We start from the raw sequence: 21,382 nt of genomic DNA, 5'->3' as shown, positions 1-21,382 counted from the left end.
CTTTCCCCATCTCTAGCAAACACAGCTGATTAAACTAATTACATTGTAAACTGAAGATCATGATTAGGTGATTATTGAGTCAGGTGTGTTAGCTGGGGCTGGGGAAAAGTGTGACATCAGGCACCACATGACTGGAGTGGCCTATCCCTGGTCTAGCATCAACCAGGGCTACAGTGTCACTTGATACTATGGTGTGTAAATCAGATTGAACAATATTTTCCTGTATGGTGATATGTATTGGACTTATACGTTGCAATTATTACCTGCAAATGGCCTTAGCTATATCATCCATGTTGCACCATCCTCTTCCTCTCCTCTTCGCTCTCCATCTTCTCTGTAAGAAAGGAATAGAGAGAATGATTGAAGGATGAATCATACATGATATTTCTGCAGAATTTGTTTTTTCCCTACACTCTTTCTCTCTAACTGTCTGTCTGTCTAACTGTCTGTCTGTCTGTCTGTCTGTCTGTCTGTCTGTCTGTCTGTCTGTCTGTCTGTCTGTCTGTCTGTCTGTCTGTCTGTCTGTCTGTCTGTCTGTCTGTCTGTCTGTCTGTCTGTCTGTCTGTCTGTCTGTCTGTCTGTCTGTCTGTCTGTCTGTCTGTCTGTCTGTCTGTCTGTCTGTCTGTCTGTCTGTCTGTCTGTCTGTCTGTCTCAAACACTGTCCTTTTCTCTCCATCTCCAGTGTGAACTTATATAGAGGAGAAGATAGAGGGTGACTGAAGGATGAATCATACATTGTCACATTCACTCTCTCTCTCACACACACACACACACACACTGAGCAGTGATAATCCCCATTCTACTGTAAGCGTCCAGCAGGGATAACAGTGTTGCATGCTGTGAAGGCGTCAGGCCTGTAGGAGGGGATTGAGATGCAAATAGGCAATGCAAATAGTCTGGGTAGTCATTTGATTAGATGTTCAGGAGTCTTATGGCTCGGGAGTAGAAGCTGTTTAGAAGCCTCTTGGACCTAGACTTGGCGCTCTGGTACCGCTTGCTGTGCGATAGCAGCGAGAACAGTCTATGGCTAGGGTGGCTGGAGTTTTTCACAATTTAGTCTCATTAGCTTGGCAGTATTGTATTTCTTGCTCCCTAGTGGGCTAATAAAGCAATTTAGTGTGTGTGTGTTAAAATCTGCCATTTGGCAGTTCAGGCCGCTATGCCGGTATTGTGAATATGGGTCTGTGCATTGAGTGTTAGGCGTATAGCAGGGGTATTTGATTTGATTCAACTCTTACCCTACGAGGCCCGGAGCCTGCTTGTCTTCTGTTGTAATTGATCATTAATTACATCCACCTAAACCAGTCCCTGATTAGGGAGGAACAATGGGAAAATGCAGTGGAACTTAAATTAATAATTTTTACGATATAGACTTTGTGTCTGTGATAACTACTGGAAACCGTAAACCCCGCCCATGCAGTTGAGAGGCAGATTCAAATGTTATGACGTACAATGATACATAAACAGGGATTGGACCCCTAAATAAATGGAGAAGAACCTCCGAATAAGTGGACATGAACAGATCCATATAATACAAAGACTGACGAATTTACGTAGCCCTAACTCTGAAGTCGTTGGCCCCCATGCACAAAGCCAGGGGGGCCAACGACGGGCAGTTATTTTAGGTCTGCGGAGGTCATCAGCATTGGAGTAGACAGTAGATTAGTAGAGACCGTTTAAAGCCCCCCTGACTGCATATCTGAGAGCGAATCAGGATCAGCCGATCCACCCCACACAGCCATAGCCCTGCTTGCCTAACCATAGCGGTTCCTTGCATACGCCGTTATGAGCTCCTGGTACGCGTCTGGTTCTCGGAACGACGCTCCCTCCCCACTCCCAGCCGTTACCGAGGAGAAGCCGCCGAAGAGGATAGCGCTTTACCTGCTTCGGAAGACGTCCAAGAATCGCAGCGGTAGCGGGAAGCAACAGCAGCAGCAACCCGCGGCAAACAATAACAATATACCTTTCATGATCCACTGCCAGATTGGGAAGGAGATCAAGCACATATGCAGCAACTGCCGCGGCGCAGACCCACATGAAGGTGAGTGGAGAGGAGGGTTGAGGTTTTCACAGCGCAGGAAGAGCCCACTGGGCACAGGCATCATTTCAAAGTCTATTTCATGTTGTTTCCACTTAATTGAATTGCAATTACGTGAAACAACGTTGATTCAACCAGTAGGAGATTGTTTTGAGCGCTACTCCTCCAAGCGACCGCTCCCTTGGCTTGCCTTTGCCTGCCCCACGGCGGGCTGTTTTTCTCTGTGGACAGGCTGCTGAGGACTTTTCAAATCATAATAACAAATGATACTACTCTGAGTCAGAATATTTCTGTGGATATACTAGTATATGGTGTTTTGTAAGCATTAGGCTATTGAATATCTATCTAGGCAGTATAGCATTGGAATAGTATAATATTTTTTTTTTATGTGGTTGTGATGGAGTTGTTCAAACAGCCCCGGGCTCCAGCAGGCTACAAGCCTGAGATGTACCGTTCTATTTACTATCACAAGTGCATATGAAAAGCATAAATAATTGAAATGCATTCCATAGTTAATTCAGTTGATAGGTCTGTCTCCTCTCCTTTGCACTTAAGTTGTTACTACTATTTTATTATGCAACAATGTTGGATGTGTTTGTTTTTTGTTCTCTCCTGATGAGGTGGGATGTGAGGTCAGGGTGCAATGGCATAAGGGGTTCCCAAACTTCACCCAGGCCCCCCTTCCAGCATTGGGGAACGTCCTGCGCCCCCACTGCACATCCACACCATGTCTATTTCTAAAGGCACAAGCACTGTTCATGGCACAAACTGTTCACACACCTCTTCTTGGCAGATAGTTTTTGTTGTTGTAGGTTTTAAAGCTTATTTCACACATATTGTCATGAGGTGCAGAGAAAAGTTTGCCATTTTAAAGCACATTTTCTTGCAATTCTACATTTCGCCAATGTGTATTCATGTGATATTTGAGTGACTCAAACATTACAACAAAATGTATGGGCTAAAAAACCTAGCTAAAAAACTTTAGCTGACATGGGCTAGTTGATCTGGACCCCTGCGCCCCCACTCTCCCTCACACACACACTTACTCTGTGCAGACTAAAAGGTGAGGTGTGTGTGTGTGTGTGTGTGTTGTGTGTGTGTGTGTGTGTGTGTGTGTGTGTGTGTGTGTGTGTGTGTGTGTGTGTGTGTGTGTGTGTGTGTGTGTGTGTGTGTGTGTGTGTGTGTGTGTGTACGCAAGAGTTTGAGTTAGTATTTTTATTTGAATTTGAATATTTTTCCCCCTGTCCCTGTGATCCGGGCACCATGCCTTTTTTCCAAGCAGTCCAGCCTGGTAGGAAGACTGGTGTTATGGGAAGGAGAGGGGAGTTTGGAGATGGAAAAATTCTGAGAAAATGGAGTACGGAGAGCAGTGTAATTACTTTAGAACAGTCTGACATCTCTCTTACAGGGCAGAGCATATCATATCAGGAGAGAGCATATCAGGGAGAGATATACACTACCATTCAACAGTTTGGGGTCACTTAGAAATGTCCTTGTTTTTGGAAGAAAAACACTTTTTTAACATTAAATTAACATCAAATTGATCCGAAATACAGTGTAGACATTGTTAATGTTGTAAATTACTATTGTAGCTGGAAACGGCTGGTTTTAATGGAATATCTACAGTGGCCATTATCAGCAAAAATCACTACTGTGTTCCAATGGCACGTTGTGTTAGCTAATCCAAGTTGATCATTTTAAAAGGCTAATTGATCATTAGAAAACCCTTTTGCAATTATGTTAGCACAGCTGAAAACTGTTGTTCTGATTAAAGAACCAATAAAACTGGCCTTCTTTAGACTAGTTGACTATCTGGAGCATCAGCATTTGTGATTTCGATTACATGCTAAAAATGGCCGGAATCAAAGACCTTTCTTCTGAAACTTGTCAATCTATTCTTGTTCTGAGAAATGAAGGCTATTCCATGCGAGAAATTGCCAAGAAACTGAAGATCTCATACAACGCTGTGTACTACTCCCTTCACAGAACAGCACAAACTGGCTTTAACCAGAATAGAAAGAGGACTGGGAGGCCCCGGTGCACAACTGAACAAGAGGACAAGTACATTAGTGTCTAGTTTGAATAACAGATGCCTCACTAGGTCCCCAACTGGAAGCTTCATTAAATAGTACCCGCAAAATACCAGTCTCAACGTCAACAGTGAAGAGGCGACTCAGATCCTGGCCGTCTAGGCAGAGTTCCTTTGTCCAGTGTCTTTGTTCTTTTGCCCACCTTAAACTTTTATTTTTATTGGCCAGTCTGAGAGATGGCTTTATCTTTGCAACTCTGCCTAGAAGGCCAGCATCCCGGAGTCGCCTCTTCACTGTTGACGTTGAGACGGGTGTTTTGCGGGTACTATTTAATGAAGCTGCAAGGCACCACAACAAACCCGCCAAGAGAGGACCACCCACCAAAACTGGCGGACCAGGGAAGGAGGGCATTAATCAGTGAGGCAACAAAGTATCTGTCCATAGGACCACTTTAAGCCATACACGCCACAGAGCTGGGCTTTACGGAAGAGAGGCCAGAAAAAAGCCATTGCTTAAAATAAAAGATAAGCAAGCACATTTGGGGTTCGCCAAAAGGCATGTGGGAAACTCCCCAAACATATGGAAGAAGGTACTCTGATCAGATGAGACTAAAATTGAGCTTTTTGGCCATCAAAGAAAATGTCTGGCGCAAACCCAACGCCTCTCATCACCCTGAGAAACTCATCCCCACGGTGAAGCATGGTGGTGGCAGCATCATGCTGTGGGGATGTTTTTCATTGCCAGGGACTGGGAAACTGGTCAGAATTTAAGGAATGATGGATGGTGCTAAATACGAGGAAATTCTTGATGGAAACCTATTTCAGTCTTCCAGAGATTTGGGACTGGGACGGAGATTCACCTTCCAGCAGGACAATGACCCTAAGCATACTGCTAAAGCAACACTCGAGTGGTTTAAGGGGAAACATTTAAATATCTTGGAATGGCCTAGTCAAAGCCAAGACCTCAATCCAGTTGAGAATCTGTGGTATGACTTAGATTGCTGTACACCAGTGAAACCCATCCAACTTTTATTTCTTGTTTGTTTCACAATAAAAAAAAATATTTTGCATCTTCAAAGTGGTAGGCATGTTGTGTAAATGAAATGATACAAACCCCCCAAAAATCCATTTTTTTAATTCCAGGTTGTAAGGCAACAAAATAGGAAAAATGCCAAGGGGGTGAATACTTTCGAGAGAGAGACCAAACTGGGCTGTGTATCATGTGGATAATTTATTTAAAAAACATTTTTAACTCCCCTCTGTAAACCTTCCATCTTCATCCTTCCTTGTGTAAGGATTTGTATTACCATGGTTTCTTCCTTATGTATTAATTAGAAGGATTCAGATCAATTGCTCCTTGACTATAGCTCAGCCTTCAACACCATAGTACCCTCCATGCTCATCATTAAGCTCATGGGTCTGAACCTCGCCCTGTGCAACTGGGTCCTGGACTTCCTGACGGGCCACCCCCAGGTGGTGAAGGTAGGAAAAACACCTCCACTTTGCTGATCCTCAACACAGGGGCCCCACAAGGGTGCGCGCTCAACCCCCCTCCTGTACACCCTGTTCACCCATGACTGCGTGGCCACGCACGCCTCCAACTCAATCATCAATTTTGCAGATGACACAACAGTAGTAGGCCTGATTACCAACAACGACAAGACAGCCTACAGGGAGAAGGTGAGGGCCCTGGCGGAGTGGTGGCAGGAAAATAACCTCTCCCTCAACATCAACAAAATGACAGAGCTGATCGTGGACTTCAGGAAACAGCAGAGGGAGCACGCCCCTAACTGGGCTGTGTAACATCGACAGGACCGCAGTAGAGAAGGAGGAAAGCTTCAAGTTCCTCGGCGTACACATCACCGACGATCGGAAATGGTCCACCCACACAGTGTGGTGAATAAGGCACAACAGCGCCTCTTCAACCTCAGGAGGCTGAAGAAGTTTGGCTTGGCCCCTAAGATCCTCAAAGTTTTACAGATGCACAATTGAGAGCATCCTGTTGGTCTGTGTCACCGCCTGGTACGGCAACTGCACCGCCCGCAACCGCAGGGCTCTCCAGAGGGTGGTACGGTCTGCACAACTCATCACCGGGGCACACTGCCAGCCCTCCAGGACACTTACAGCACCTGATGTCATAGGAAGGCCAAAAAGGTCAATGGACATCAACCACCCAAGCCACGGCCTGTTCATCCCGCTACCATCCAGAAGGAGAGGTCAGTACAGGTGCATCAAAGCTGGGACCGAGACAGAAGCTGTTCTTCAATCTCAAGGCCATCAGACTGTTAAATAGCCATCACGAGCCAGCTACCATCCGGTTACTCAACCCTGCACCTTAAGAGGCTGCTGCCCTATATACGTTGAATCACTGGCCACTTTCATATTGGAACACTAGTCACTTTAATAATGTTTACATACTGCTTTACTCATCTCATGTGTATATACTGTACTCTATTCTACTGTATTTTAGTCAATGCCACTCCGACATTGCTCGTCTTGATAGTTATATTTCTTTATTCCATTCTTTTACTTTTAGATTTGTGTATTGTTGTGAATTGTTAGGTACTACTGCACTGTTGGAGCTAAGAACACAAGCATTTCGCTACACCCGCAATAACATCTGCTAAATATGTGTATGTGACCACATACTTTGAATCTCATTCTTTTACTCTTTTATGGATTGTTATTGACTGTTTTCTCTCCCCTTCATCTCTTCTTCTCCCCTTCATCTTTCCTCTCTTCTTCATCTCTTCTTTCCTCTCCCTTTATCTCTCCTCTCTTCTTCATCTCTCCTCTCTTCTTCATCTCTCCTCTTTTCTATCCTCTCAGTTGAGGAGGTGGAGCGACTGGCAGCGATGCGATCTGATTCGCTTGTCCCTGGCACACACACCCCTCCCATTCGCAGGCGGAGTAAGTTTGCCACCCTGGGGCGTCTGTTCAAACCATGGAAATGGAGGAAGAAGAAGAGCGAGAAGTTCAAGCAGACATCTGCTGGTAAGACCCCTATCTAACCTTCAACCCTTACCCCTGAACCATAAGCCCTGCTTTCTACCTCTCCCCTGACCCTAGTCTAACACCCTAAGATCTAACCCCTTAGCCTTAACCGCTTGTATTCTACCTCTCCGTTTGCCACCAAAGCACTCCCCCCTACCCTGCGGTAGCTGTAGTCTTATGTCCTCAAGGCAAAGCTACAACCTTACAGTGTAATGATGTCATGTTGATGTATGTATGGCTGTAGGTGCTATGAGGAAGAGGGCATTGCTGGGTAGCTATGTACTATATCATTGTTGAAGACTGTACCAGAGTATGTGAGCGAGGTGCGGAGTGTGCCCAATTTGACTGGAGCGCAGAGCGAGTTTCCCAAAGGCTGGAGCGTTGGCCTTCTCGGCCTCTCCAATTTCGTTTCAGTATCGCTCCAATAGCGCTCACTTCAAGAACTCAGGGCATGCCAGGCCCAGCATGCATTTGTAGTCTACTTGTGTGCTGCTATAGCCCCTTGCTTTAGCTACTGTCATGGAGTTCACTACATATTTTCAGAAAGAAACTGATAAAACACAGGGAGAGGGAGTGCGGTGATGTAGTGTCCACAACTAAAGAATCATTGTGGAATCTGAAAATACACGTATCTCAAAAGTATGATGGTGCACATGCATACAGAAAGGAACAAGGTGTGTAGCTAGCTAAGTGTGACATTGTAGCAAAGTATTTATAAACTAAAAATCAGATCTCTTAAAAGTGTAGCTAATTTTAGTTCTATTATTTTAGTTCTATTATTTACACATATATATACATATATATATATATATATATATATATATATATATATATATATATATACAATAGGCTATTATTGATTTTGGCCCAATAGGCCTGACATATTACCTCTTTCAAAGAGCTTTCTGTTTTGATAGGGTTTTATTTTGCCTAAAAACCTTTTAAGCCTACCTATAGAAAAGTTAAAAAAACAACTCCACATCCCTGCCCTGCCTGGCAAGAGTGGCCCGAAGGGTGTTTAGCATCCAGTGGCTCTGCAAGCGCAGAGAGGATGTTCTCCGCTGCTGGCCTGCTCTCCAGGCACCATCACATGAGGCTGAAGCCACAGACTCTGGCCAAACTCATGTTTCTAAAAGTGAATTCAAAGACACTGTAGACTGAGCCTAATAAGGCATTTCTCGTTTCATTTTTACGTTTCAGCCTATATGTGCAATTTATAGACTATAATGATTTAATACAACAAAATGTTGTTTAAATGCTGTCCGCTTAATGTTCCCCCAACCTAGTGTGTTGCAAATGCTTCACAATTTATTTCTTTGTAGGCTATAGCCTTGATATTATTTGCCTAAATAATTCCTTCTTAGGCACCGTATCTGGCTCCTGACCTGTTTAGAGTGTTTATATGCTGTTTAATACGACATGTAGCCTATTTGAAACGATGAGCGCATCTTACAGTCACCTTTTCATGTTGTTTATTAAAATACTTTTCATTCAGATCATATGGTTTGGTTTCAATACTTCAAAACCAAATGGTAGGTCCAGGTAGTCACAAAAATAGATGGGTGTTGGTTAAAAGGTGATTTTAATGAATGGAGTGAATTTGGAGTGGCCGTTTTTTTTTTCTGTGAACGATGAGCGGGATTCCGAACGCTCAACTCTGCTCACATACTCTCCACTGTACTGTAGGCACTGTGGGGCAGCAGAGCTGGGCAGCTAGGTGCTGTACTGTAGGCACTGTGGGGCAGCAGAGCTGGGCAGCTAGGTGCTGTACTGTAGGTACTGTGAGGTAGCAGAGCTGGGCAGCTAGGTGCTGTACTGTAGGTACTGTGGGGTAGCAGAGCTGGGCAGCTAGGTGCTGTACTGTGGGGTAACAGAGCTGGGTAGCTAGGTGCTGTACTGTAGGTACTGTGGGGTAGCAGAGCTGGGCAGCTAGGTGCTGTACTGTAGGTACTGTGAGGTAGCAGAGCTGGGCAGCTAGGTGCTGTACTGTGGGGTAACAGAGCTGGGCAGCTAGGTGCTGTACTGTGGGGTAACAGAGCTGGGCAGCTAGGTGCTGTACTGTGGGGTAACAGAGCTGGGCAGCTATGTGCTGTACTGTAGGCACTGTGGGGCAGCAGAGCTGGGCAGCTAGGTGCTGTACTGTAGGTACTGTGGGGCAGCAGAGCTGGGCAGCTAGGTGCTGTACTGTGGGGTAACAGAGCTGGGCAGCTAGGTGCTGTACTGTGGGGTAACAGAGCTGGGCAGCTAGGTGCTGTACTGTGGGGTAACAGAGCTGGGCAGCTATGTGCTGTACTGTAGGCACTGTGGGGCAGCAGAGCTGGGCAGCTAGGTGCTGTACTGTAGGTACTGTGGGGTAGCAGAGCTGGGCAGCTAGGTGCTGTACTGTGGGGTAACAGAGCTGGGCAGCTAGGTGCTGTACTGTGGGGTAACAGAGCTGGGCAGCTAGGTGCTGTACTGTGGGGTAACAGAGCTGGGCAGCTATGTGCTGTACTGTAGGCACTGTGGGGCAGCAGAGCTGGGCAGCTAGGTGCTGTACTGTAGGTACTGTGGGGTAGCAGAGCTGGGCAGCTAGGTGCTGTACTGTAGGTACTGTGGGGCAGCAGAGCTGGGCAGCTAGGTGCTGTACTGTAGGTACTGTGGGGCAGCAGAGCTGGGCAGCTAGGTGCTGTACTGTAGGTACTGTGGGGCAGCAGAGCTGGGCAGCTAGTTGCAGTACTGTAGGTACTGTGGGGCAGCAGAGCTGGGCAGCTAGGTGCTGTACTGTAGGTACTGTGGGGTAGCAGAGCTGGGCAGCTAGGTGCTGTACTGTAGGTACTGTGGGGTAGCAGAGCTGGGCAGCTAGGTGCTGTACTGTAGGTACTGTGGGGTAGCAGAGCTGGGCAGCTAGGTGCTGTACTGTGGGGTAACAGAGCTGGGTGGCTAGGTGCTGTACTGTAGGTACTGTGGGGTAGCAGAGCTGGGCAGCTAGGTGCTGTACTGTAGGTACTGTGGGGTAGGAGAGCTGGGCAGCTAGGTGCTGTACTGTAGGTACTGTGGGGTAGCAGAGCTGGGCAGCTAGGTGCTGTACTGTAGGCACTGTGGGGCAGCAGAGCTGGGCAGCTAGGTGCTGTACTGTAGGTACTGTGGGGTAGGAGAGCTGGGCAGCTAGGTGCTGTACTGTAGGTACTATGGGGCAGCAGAGCTGGGCAGCTAGGTGCTGTACTGTGGGGTAACAGAGCTGGGTGGCTAGGTGCTGTACTGTAGGGTAACAGAGCTGGGTGGCTAGATGCTGTACTGTATGATGGTTATATTATGTAAACAGGGGATCAGCAGTTAGGTACCATGATGCCTCAGAGCCAGGCGGCTAAGGCCAAAAATACCACAGGATGTGTGTGCACGTTAGACATCAGCAAGACTTGGTAGATACTGAGAGCATAGGTCCCCTTTGGCCTTTTATAAATGATCTGAAATGAAAAATACCAAATAGTGCTTTAGAACATTTATACATGATCAGTCTTGTTCATCAGAAATGCAGAGAACTCTTGTGAAAGTGTTGCAAGTTTCCCTGCAGATTCAGTCTGACCCTATATTTGCTGTTACTGAAGTTCAGCTAATACTGTCTCTTTAATTGAATAATGTTCCGGAATTATGTAAGATATCTGATATGTTATACCGTCCTTATGATATAATATGAAGTTTGTTATGCAAGGTAGTCCTGAGCCATGTGTCCATGTTAAATCTACAGTATGAAACGTATATATTTTGGATAGAGAGTCTATGCCCTAGGTTGCATCGTTCTAGCTGCTTTCAGCCTACAAATAAACACACCAGTGGGGTGCTGCCCTGTTTTTCTAATCTCATGCTGCTCCCCCAGCTGTCGGTGCAGATTCTGCTTTTCTCTGAACACCACATGTTCAGCAATGTGACCAACACACACACACAGATATATATTATCTTACCCCATACCAGCCTTATGTTATCACTGCACCATGGCCATAATGGGGTTATGATTCAGACAGGCAGTGACCAGTGTTACATCATTTATCAGATCAGTACCCTGTGCCTGCTCTGCAGGCCAGTTATGACCACAGTGAATATAGTAATGTCAGGTATAATGCCACCTAATGTTGTTGCGATATCATATCCTGCCCCATCAGTCCTGGAGAGGAAGATGTCGACCCGGCAGAGCAGAGAGGAGCTGATCAAGAGAGGAGTGCTGAAGGACATCTACGACAAAGGTGAGAGATCAGAGGGTATAGAGGAGAAGACAGCAGAGGGAGGTTAGAGAGCCTGATGGCAAAATGTTGTTGTTGTGTAATCTAACATCCTTTAGGCAAAATCAAGTCACACAGTCAGCATCACAGTATCCACCTGTATTGAATCCAGGTCAGATATGTACTGGGAACATGTTATCTGTTTCCATCTCTCCCCCCCCCCCCCCCCCCCCCCCTCTCTGCAGACGGAACGGTAGTAACGAAAGGAGAGGAGGTCAATATGGAGAATGGGAGGACTCCAGCATTAGGAGGGTCTGATCCATCACATTGTGATGGAGCTGAGCTGATGGATGGAGCAGGGTCAGCCATAGGTGCATCTCAGGCCTTCTATCAACACACACACCCATTGGTTCATCATCACTCACTGTGCTGTAACATGATATCTGATTGGTCAATTTTGTTCTCACACCTCACGCCTCCCAACACGTTCATCCATTGTTTCATTCCCATTCACCTTTTTGTAATATAACATTTGATTGGTCAATTCTCTCATCTCAGGCCCTGTCCCAACAAACTCACCCATTAGTTAATCTCCTCTCAACCTGTTGTAACATGACACTTGATTGATTTATTCTGTCCCCAGGTACAGTAGAGTTCCAGTTGTCAGACCACACCCAGAATCCCAGCCAGGCTCCACCCACTAAGAAGGTCATGGTGTATCCATGCGACGGCGGCGGGGCAGAGTCATCTCATCACAACATAAAACAACCCAAACAACCCCCAGCGCTACCCCCCAAACCCGTCAACAGACTGCCCAACCACATCACAGGTAGAGCCCTGTACTCCTCTGTGTAATTTGCTTTTACTTTGCTTTCTATTTTCTATGACCACCAGCTTGCCGCTTGTGTGGGTATATCTGACTCTGATCTATGTATCTATTTCTCTCTCTCCAAATATTGGGGAAGATGCCAGAGCTGAAGATAATGTTGAAGAGTTTATGAATAGCCAATTAGAATTTGTGGTCTGTATATTTTATCATTTCGTTTAGTATACAATCAACACCAGTCCTTTTTGGGTCGGAGGGTTTGTATTTTGTCCTGTAGCTCATCCAATGTAATTGGGTGATCCAGTGGGTTGTGGTAGTCTTTAATAACAGATTCTACATTTTGTAAATAATCACGTATATGTTTTGGGTTCTTTGGTAAATGGCCGAAGAATGTTGGAGAAGTGGTTTATCTCCATTTTAGATAGGTGGTTTATCTCCATTTTAGATAGGTAGCTCTTCATGTTTGTTTAGTGTGTTCCAATTTTCCCAGAAGGGATTTGATTCTATGGATTCTTCATTGCATTGATGTTTTCTGACATGCTGTTCCTTCTTTTTTCTTAAGTATATTTCTGTATTTTTTTTATTATTTCAACATAGTGAAACACTAGTGAAGTCTCTCTCTCCCTCCCTCCCTCTGTAGAGGGTATGCCAGTGAAGCTGCCCTGTATGTCCATGAAGCTGTCGCCTCCTCTGCCTCCTAAGAAGCTGATGATCTGTGTGCCTGTGGGAGCGGGGGTAAGCATGGAGCCCTCGGCCCTCACCTTCCAGAAGTGCCCCCCTCCCTCTCACCATGTGGGGTCCCTTGGGGGCCACTCCCTACACTACGGGACCCTTCCTGTGCCCCTACACCCCCCCAGCCTCATCATCGAGGAACTCAACAAGACCCTGGCCCTTACCATGAAGCGATACGAGAGGTGAGGACTAAAGTGCAGTGTGTGTCCTTTCCTCCATGTGTGTGCATGAAAAATAATGGTGATGAGGTGGTTCATAACTGTATACACTGAGTGTACAAAACATTAGGAACACCTGCTCTTTCCATGACAGACTGACCAGGTGAATCCAGGTGAAATCTATGATCCCTTATTGATGTTAAATACACTTCAATCAGTGTAGATGAAGGGGAGGAGACAGGTTAAAGAATACTTTTTAAGCCTTGAGACAATTGAGACATGGATTGTGAGTGTGTGCCATTGAGGGTCGCGCACCGGTTTAGGTAAAGAACTGCAACACTGCTGTGTTTTTTCACGCTTAACAGTTGTGTGTATTAAGAATGGTCCACCACCCAAACGACATCCATCCAACTTGACATAACTATGGAAAGCAGTGGAGTCAACATGGGCCAGCATCCCTGTGGAACGCTTTCGACACCTTGTAGAGTCCATGCTCCAACAAATTGAAGGCAAAAGAGGATGTAACTCAATATTTTGTACACTCAGTGTATATCCAGCCTGCCCTGTAGTCCACTCCCATTGGCCCTGGCCTGTGCCTACTCTACAGCGGTGTGATGGATTGTGGGTAGTTGGATCGAGTCGTTAAATAGCTTCTTAATCATTTGACAAAACGTATTCTAATTAGTGGGGTTAAATTGGGAATAAAGATTGATGCCCGGTCAATGGGAGAGAGGAGCACTGTTAGCAGACAGAGTCTGGCGTTAGAGAGGACAGTTTGCTGTTGGGAGGTCTTCGTGGAGGTCTCGGTCTCTCTTTGTGCCTGTGTGTCAGAGTAGAAATAAGAGCCTCTCTATGTCAGTGAAAGATGGGCGAAAGGTCAGCTCTCGGAAGTTTTATCATAGGTTATAGAATGGGTCAGTTACCGAAAGGTTGCCGGTTCGAATCCCCAGGCCGACTAGGTGACGAATCTGTCAATGTGCCCTTGAGCAAGGCGCTTCACCCTAATTGCTCCTGTAAGTCACTCTGGATAAAAGTGTCTGCTAAATAACTAAATTGTAAATGTTAAAAGGTTTCTGTGATTGGTTACTATTGGCATCCATCCACTCACAATCAATTAGTCATTTAGGAATCCAATACCACAATACTCTAGGCAGCATTTGAAACATCTGGTCAGTCATACACATCTCAGTACAGAGACCATTTCATCTAAACCTCTGGCTGTTGTTCACTTCAGCTTTGGATAAAGAGCTGCACTAGTTCCCAGAGCCTTACCTTGGCTTTACCTCTCTGGGTGTATGTGTATCATGGGCTGGTGTCTAACCAGTTTAGACCAATTTAGAGCACCACCAGAAACACACACCATCTCCATCAGTCTACAGACTCATCACACAAGGGGAAAACGCCTTGCGATTGACCCAAACACTCAGTGTATCATGACAAGGCGAGACCCAGATGCCGACACAGGAGGCAGATGGTTGGAGTCTTACAATGTTTATTAATCTAAAGGGTTAGGCAAGAGAATGGTCATGGACAGGCAAAAGGTCAAAACCAGATCAGAGTCCAGGAGGTACAGAGTGGCAGACAGGCTCGTGGTCAAGACAGGCAGAATGGTCAGGCAGGCGGGTACAGAGTCCAGAAACAGGCAAGGGTCAAAACCGGGAGGACTAGAAAAAGGAGAATAGCAAAAAGCAGGAGAACAGGAAAAACACTGGTTGACTTGGAAAAACATACAAGACAAACTGGCACAGAGACAGAAAACACAGGGATAAATACACTGGGGAAAATCAGCGACACCTGGAGGGGGTGGAGACAATAAAAGGACAGGTGATACATATCAGGGCATGACACATAACACAACCCGGCTACGCGCGTCCCCCCACACCAAACGCGATCACGACACGCAGGTTAAAATATCAAAACAATCTCTGAACCAATTACATTAATTTGGGGACACGTCAAAAAGCATTAAACATTTATGGCAATTTAGCAAGCTAGCTTGCACTTGCTAGCTAATTTGTCCTATTTAGCTAGCTTGCTGTTGCTAGCTAATTTGTCCTGTGATATAAACATAGTTGTTATTTTCCCTGAAATGCACAAGGTTCTCTACTCCACCAATTAATCCACACATAAAACGGTCAACCGAATCGTTTCAAGTCATTTCTCCTCCTTCCAGGCTTTTTCTTCTCTGGACTTTATATTGCGATTGGCAACTTTCATAAATTAGGTGCATTACCGCCACCGACCTTGTTCATCTTTCAGTCACCCACGTGGGTATAACCAATGAGGAGATGGCACGTGGGTACCTGCTTCTATAAACCAATGAGGAGATGGGAGAGGCAGGACTTGCAGCGCGATCTGCATCACAAATAGAACTGACTAATTTTAGCCCTTGGCAACGCAGACGCTCGTTGGGGCGCACGAGCAGTGTGGGTGCAATAATGAAATAATATAGATTTCTACATTTATTTTGCAACGCTCGCGCTTGTGCACGCGACGCGAGCGATGTAGTCAGGGTATAACTGATGTGCCAGTGCCAGATTGCCCCCCCATGGTCCATCACTCTGATTGGTGGGCCGTCAGGGGGTTGATTTCCTTTCAGTCAGATGTGCTTCCGGTTAACTTTTTTTTTTTCCTCCTTCCTTTCATTTTTCGGTTTGGTCTCAAGCACAAAATGATAATAGGTATCCTAGTCTTTCTAAAGTCTTTATTTCTTTGACTTGGTTGCTGCCTGAATCTGTCTAAATGTGTTGGCATTTAGGCACACTCAAACTGAGTTTGTATAAACAACAGGGATAATTATTCTCCAGTATGAGAGCTCCAGTTACGAGATTGCTGCTTGTTTTCCTATCTGCTCCTGTGCTGTTTCCCAGACCCAATCAGGGATGCTGCTTCGAGGCTAGTTTCTGATTGGTCTGCAGTTTGTCTCCCTTTTGGTTGAGTCAGGCCGTTTTTGTACAGTGTTTCAGTCTTGTTTCCTCAGTTGATTTGAGGTGCCGTTTACGCTTGGCTGTTTTACGTTAATCACAGACTTCCATAGCTCCTTTCATAACAACGTATGGTGGACGTTCCCTTACTACTCCCGTCTTTCTAACACCACACACACGCATGGATGGACAAACACAAGCTCACCATCTCTCGCTAACGTTTGACCTTTCTCCCTGACCTCAGCTCCCTGCACCATGTGGTTCCCACGGTGATGATAGCATGTGATAACAACAAAGAGAACCTCTCCAACGAAGAAGACTACCAAGACATACCTGGGTCGTACAGGGACGAGGAGGATGAAGATGACGATGAAACACTGTTTTCAAGTAAGTGTTTGTTTATCCATAGGTTTGGGGCCGTAGTGGCTGTTTGGTGTCTGCTTAATGGCCATTCCTCCTGGTAACAGCTTCAATGGCTACTGGGATGTGTAGTTTAAGAGCTCTCCTTTCATTGGACCCCTCCATTATGAGCTGTGAATCCCATTGGTTTGCCTCCCTGATTGTGACCAATCAAAGCACCGAGGTGACAGTAATGTGTGTCATGAAACACATGATGGCTAGTCCTCAGATACCTTGTTCCAGTAGTTCCTTTCAGCAGTGAATTATTGATTTGAGGCCCATTTCAAGCTCCCAAGTGGCGCAGCGATCTAAGGCACTGCATCTCAGTGCTAGAGGCGTCACTACAGACCCTGGTTTGATTCCAGGCTGTAACAACCGGCCGCCCTATGGGAGTTCCATAGGGTGGCGCACAACTGGCCCAGCGTCGTCCGGGTTAGGCCAGGGTAGGCTGTCATTGTAAATAAGAATTTGTTCTCAACTGAGTTACCTAGTTAAATAAAGGTTAAATAAAATAAAAAAAATCTGAACCATTTATACACACACACACACCTCTCTCCTCTCTGTAATCTGGTTATGTAAACAGAGGAGTTGGTTGGAAACAGTAAACACACTCCCATCCTGTAGCGCTCACTGGAGGATAAAAGTTGTGACAATTGAATTGCTAGTGCATGAGTTAGCTACTGGTGGTGTTAGTAATTCAATTTTATAAACATTTAATGGACAATAACGTTTGTGTGTGTGTGTAGGTACCCTGGCTCTGAAGGTATTGAGGAAGGACTCCTTGGCCATTAAGATCAGTAACCGTCCGTCTGTGAGAGAGCTAGAGGAGAAGAATATCCTGCCCAGACAGTCAGACCAGGAGAGACTGGAGTTCAGGCAGCAGATAGGCACCAAGCTCACACGGTGAGATGCACACACATACACCCTCCCTATAGCAATGGCTAGGAGGGCACTCAGTTCCTATGTACACACACACACAGCTGCTTTTTTAGAGATTGTATATAGCTATCATGGTGCATGCGCGCACACTCACACACACACACACACACACACACACACACACACACACACACACACACACACACACACACACACACACACACACACACACACACACACACACACACACACACACACACACACACACACACAGCTCCCCTCCTAGTCAGCGCCTGTACACCCTGCTCTGGCCTGATTGAGATGTGACCTGGGGGAGAGGTGAAGAGCGAGACAGAGATGAGATGCGAGGAAGTGAGAAAAGGGAGAGGGACGGAGGATGGAAGGAAACCGATGAGGAGAGAGGGAGAGACGAAGAAGAGTAAGAGAGAGCCTGACATATTATCTTGAATATGCCAGTGAGAGGGCGGACAGCTTCAAGTGGGATTTTACCTTCACAGAGTACAGAACATAAATGTGGCAATACAGGAATAAAGAATTCAAACAGTTTCCTTCCTTTCTTTCGCCTCACACTTTCATTTGTTACACTCACTGCTTCTTGCCTCCACCCTCGCTTCCTTCCCTCCCTCTCTCCATGTATCTAATTCCCTACCTACCTCTCCATCTCTCTGCTTCCCCTTTCCTTCTCCTTCCACCCCTCTCTCAATTTTTCATCTCCCTCACCTCCCTCCATCTCATTCCCTCCCTCTTGTTGCTGTGTGAATCACTGTGTCAGACTGTTGAGGTGGTAAGTAAATACATCTGAGGGAGTCATGGCTCACAGAGGAGACTGGTCTGACATCAGAAAATAAAAGATGTTAGGAAACGGTCCTGACTGACTTTAGCTTCATTTTCTCAGGAGGTTAAGTCAACGGCCAACTACAGAGGAGCTGGAACAGAGAAACATACTCAAACGTAAGTAGAACAGACTAGATAGGCAGAATACACATTTCCAGTTTTTCACGAAATGGACAATAGTGACTTTTGTATTTTGTTTTATTCTATTCTAACCTGTCTCTCCCTCTCTCAGCGCGCAATGAACTGGAGGAGCTAGATGAGATGAGAGAGCTCAAGAAACGCCTGTCTAGAAAGGTGAGAGGGGGGAGGAGGTTGAGAGGGGAAGGGTGAGAGAGGGGAATAGGGTATCACTTTCCATTAGATGGCAGATCATTAGAAATATAAAAGCATTACCTGTTATGACATCAAGTTATCTCATTCTCTATTGTGTAACATAAGCGGTGTGCGTGTCTATTTCTCTAACGGTTTGGATGATTGCCTGCGAGGCCATCTTTATTGTTTTACGGTTGAGAACAACTAACACAATAATCCATATCTACTGCCCCCGAGACCCTCAGTCACCACACACACACACTCTCTGACAACCCTTTTCTCCTGTCCCCAGTTGAGTCAGAGGCCTACAGTGGAGGAGCTGAGGGAAGCTAAGATCCTGACCCGCTTCAGTGACTATGTAGAGGTAGCCGACGCCCAGGACTACGACAGGAGGGCAGACAAACCGTGGACAAGACTCACAGCTGCAGATAAGGTAATAACACTCACATGCAGGTGCGCACACCGCACACACATATACAATCAAACACAAATGCACAGTCATGCGTAGGGTTGAAAAATTACAGGAACTTTCAATAAATTCCCTGGTTTTCCTGAAATCCCAGTTGGAGGATTCCCAGAATAAGAAGGGAATAAGCAGGAAATCCAGAAATCTCCAACCAGGATTGCTGGGAAACCAGGGAATTTATTGAAAGTTCCTGGAATTTTGCAACTATAGTCATGCGTATACTGTGTTTGTTTCTGACTGATCTCCGGTTCTGTTTGTCCCTTGTAGGCTGCTATTCGTAAAGAACTCAATGAATTTAAAAGCACAGAGATGGAAGTGCATGAGGGTAGTCGCCATCTAACCAGGTATGTATGTCACAGCCATACTACACTCTGCAACACAACACAGATACACTTGCCCATACTACAAGCAGTGTATACAGTAACTAATTATCTCTCTCCCTATCTCTGTCCTGTAGGTTTCATCGACCATAGTTCTTCTTATGCCATCTTTTTCAACAACCTCAAGTGCTGGACCTCAAAACTGCTGCCTCTGTGTACCCCTCCCCTTCCAGAACACAACCAGACCAGAACTGGACCAGAACCAGAGTAGAGCGTGATCTGAACCTGACCGTAAACTTAATCTGAACCTGGCGGAGTGTGTACAGAACTGGGCGACTGACACTTCTACAGGCTCCAGTGTTGACCCAAAATGGCTACCAATGAATGGAAAGGGCAGACTGGACAAACTACAACAGTATTTTGGTCCAGTGGTCACAGAGAGGTCACAGTGTGGTCAGGTTGGGGAGAGGGACCGTCATACACATGGAGAGACTGACAGAAGGCACTAGACTGACTGGCTTCTCTGTCAACTGAGATTATATGGACTAAAAAGTATTGTTTTTTTTAATAGCCTTTTATTATAATTGTTAATAATGAAGATGGTTAATGTGTTTACTTTATTGCACTTTGGTTTTTGACGGTACTCCATGGAGCAGTTTTGGAACTCTGCTCCTATATCTGTGCCAATGGGACTTTGGGATTGTGGGAGATTGAGTTTGGCAGGGTATCAAAAAAAATTACAAATACAGAGACCTCCTACAACTGATTGTGAAAAATGATTCTCCTCCAAGGGCTGCTGTTTCCAAAACAGAGGGATCAAGCCCTTTCAATCAGATAGGACTGCAGAATAGGATGCTGTAATAAGTGTGTTGCAGTACTACTTACAATACCGTATACACCATGTGCTACTCTGGAAGCTGTAGTATGAGAATATGATCAGAATATATACCCTTAAATGTTGAAATACAACACATCCTGTCCATGTTTTGTTCATGTTGATACAGTATAGAAATATGAACCTAGCAATAATTGAACTTTTCTTTCCTCCAGGGCTGCATTCAAGAGAACAATTACTGGGAACATTTCAGAGAGCTGCCTGCTCAATACCAATAACACTTTGAAACGCTGTTATGAGTTGTGATCTTGAATGCAACCCAGATCGCCATTATTATTGAGAGTTCTGCAACCCTCTGTATAGTGTCACTGTGCCTGTCATTGTTTACAGGGATGAAAACGTTGCCAAATGTACTTTGTTTTAATGACAATTGATAAAGTATGTTGTCTATACAATGTGTCAGCAGAGTGCTCCATAGACTGGCAAGTTAATGGTCAATAGTTGTGAAGGGAATGGAATTTAGATTTCTTAAAACAGGAATTGTATGGTTCCGCCTTGTTTAGCCTCATAGTGGAGAACCGACATTAGACAACCCTTTGGCTGTGAATGAAAGTACACTACAAGCTTTAGCTCATACACAGGAGACAGACATTTCTAAATTATTTTATAATAAACACATGCAGTTGATCGTTTAGTCGGAGAACCCTTTGACTTGTGGTGTATCTTGGTATGCGTCAATGTACAGGGACATGTTCATAAGGTACAAAACATGGGAAAAGTTTTACAACGGAGTGCTTACTAAACACGACCCAGGACCGTCTCCCTGTGCCTCTCCATACTAACAAAAGAAAGAGGATATTCTTTGGGAATTACTGTATAAGATGTGTACATAATACAAAATAAACTAAAATGTTTTTCTTTTTTGTACAGAGGGAAACTGCATGTGATGATTGTTAACTTATTGTTCGTCTTCTATCATGTATGCAGTTTCTTATCTAAAGGAAACTTATTAAAAAACAACATTCAAAACTGCTTTCCTCAACCGTCTCTATTCCATACATATGTAGCATCACCAACAGTGAGAACTTAACTCACCTTTACTAAATGAAACCATACTGTTTCATAATAGAAGTAGAACAGTATATTTGAGTGGTTTTAATGCACTCAACATTCTGTCATTAAATGTATGTTTATTGACAAATACATGATTTAACTGTGCTTCTGCTAGACATTCATATGCCAAGCAAAGCCACCTCTAACTTCCTTCCATCAGGACATGTTCAAGGAAAGGGACTTAATTTGGAGTAGACTGAACCGAGTAGGTTGGAGGAGTTGGCAAGACAACACAAACGGATCTGGGACCAGGCTATTAAAAACAGTGGACTGCTGCTGTGATCCAAAATCACAGTCTGCTCAGTAAGC

General features: G+C 45.3%; 1 protein-coding gene across 1 annotated transcript; it reads left to right on the top strand.

The window, feature by feature from the left end:
* The first annotated feature begins 1,277 nt into the window (after window positions 1-1,277).
* Window positions 1,278-20,975, top strand: LOC106560364 (phosphatase and actin regulator 1). The gene is made up of 13 exons (XM_014123214.3): window positions 1,278-2,041; window positions 6,897-7,061; window positions 11,198-11,278; window positions 11,500-11,625; window positions 11,898-12,083; window positions 12,721-12,994; window positions 16,139-16,281; window positions 17,040-17,196; window positions 18,089-18,144; window positions 18,260-18,321; window positions 18,632-18,772; window positions 19,073-19,149; window positions 19,263-20,975. The coding sequence occupies exons 1-13, from the start codon at window positions 1,786-1,788 to the stop codon at window positions 19,276-19,278; spliced, it is 1,740 nt and encodes a 579-aa protein (XP_013978689.1). The 5' UTR covers window positions 1,278-1,785; the 3' UTR covers window positions 19,279-20,975.
* The last annotated feature ends 407 nt before the right edge of the window (window positions 20,976-21,382 follow it).

This window comes from Salmo salar, chromosome 10 (genome assembly GCF_965601325.2).
Source record: "Salmo salar chromosome 10, fSalSal1, whole genome shotgun sequence".
In the NCBI taxonomy this organism is placed as follows: Eukaryota; Metazoa; Chordata; class Actinopteri; order Salmoniformes; family Salmonidae; genus Salmo; species Salmo salar.
Note: the sequence above shows the minus strand (reverse complement) of the source record. Positions and strands in the feature narration are given on the sequence as shown.

Coding starts and splice junctions, on each gene's coding strand:
- LOC106560364 (XM_014123214.3), top strand. CDS start 1,786: ATGAGCTCCTGGTACGCGTCTGGTTCTCGGAACGACGCTCCCTCCCCA. Junction 7,062..11,197: donor GTTCAAGCAGACATCTGCTG/GTAAGACCCCTA, acceptor CTGCCCCATCAG/TCCTGGAGAGGAAGATGTCG. Junction 17,197..18,088: donor ATAGGCACCAAGCTCACACG/GTGAGATGCACA, acceptor TCATTTTCTCAG/GAGGTTAAGTCAACGGCCAA.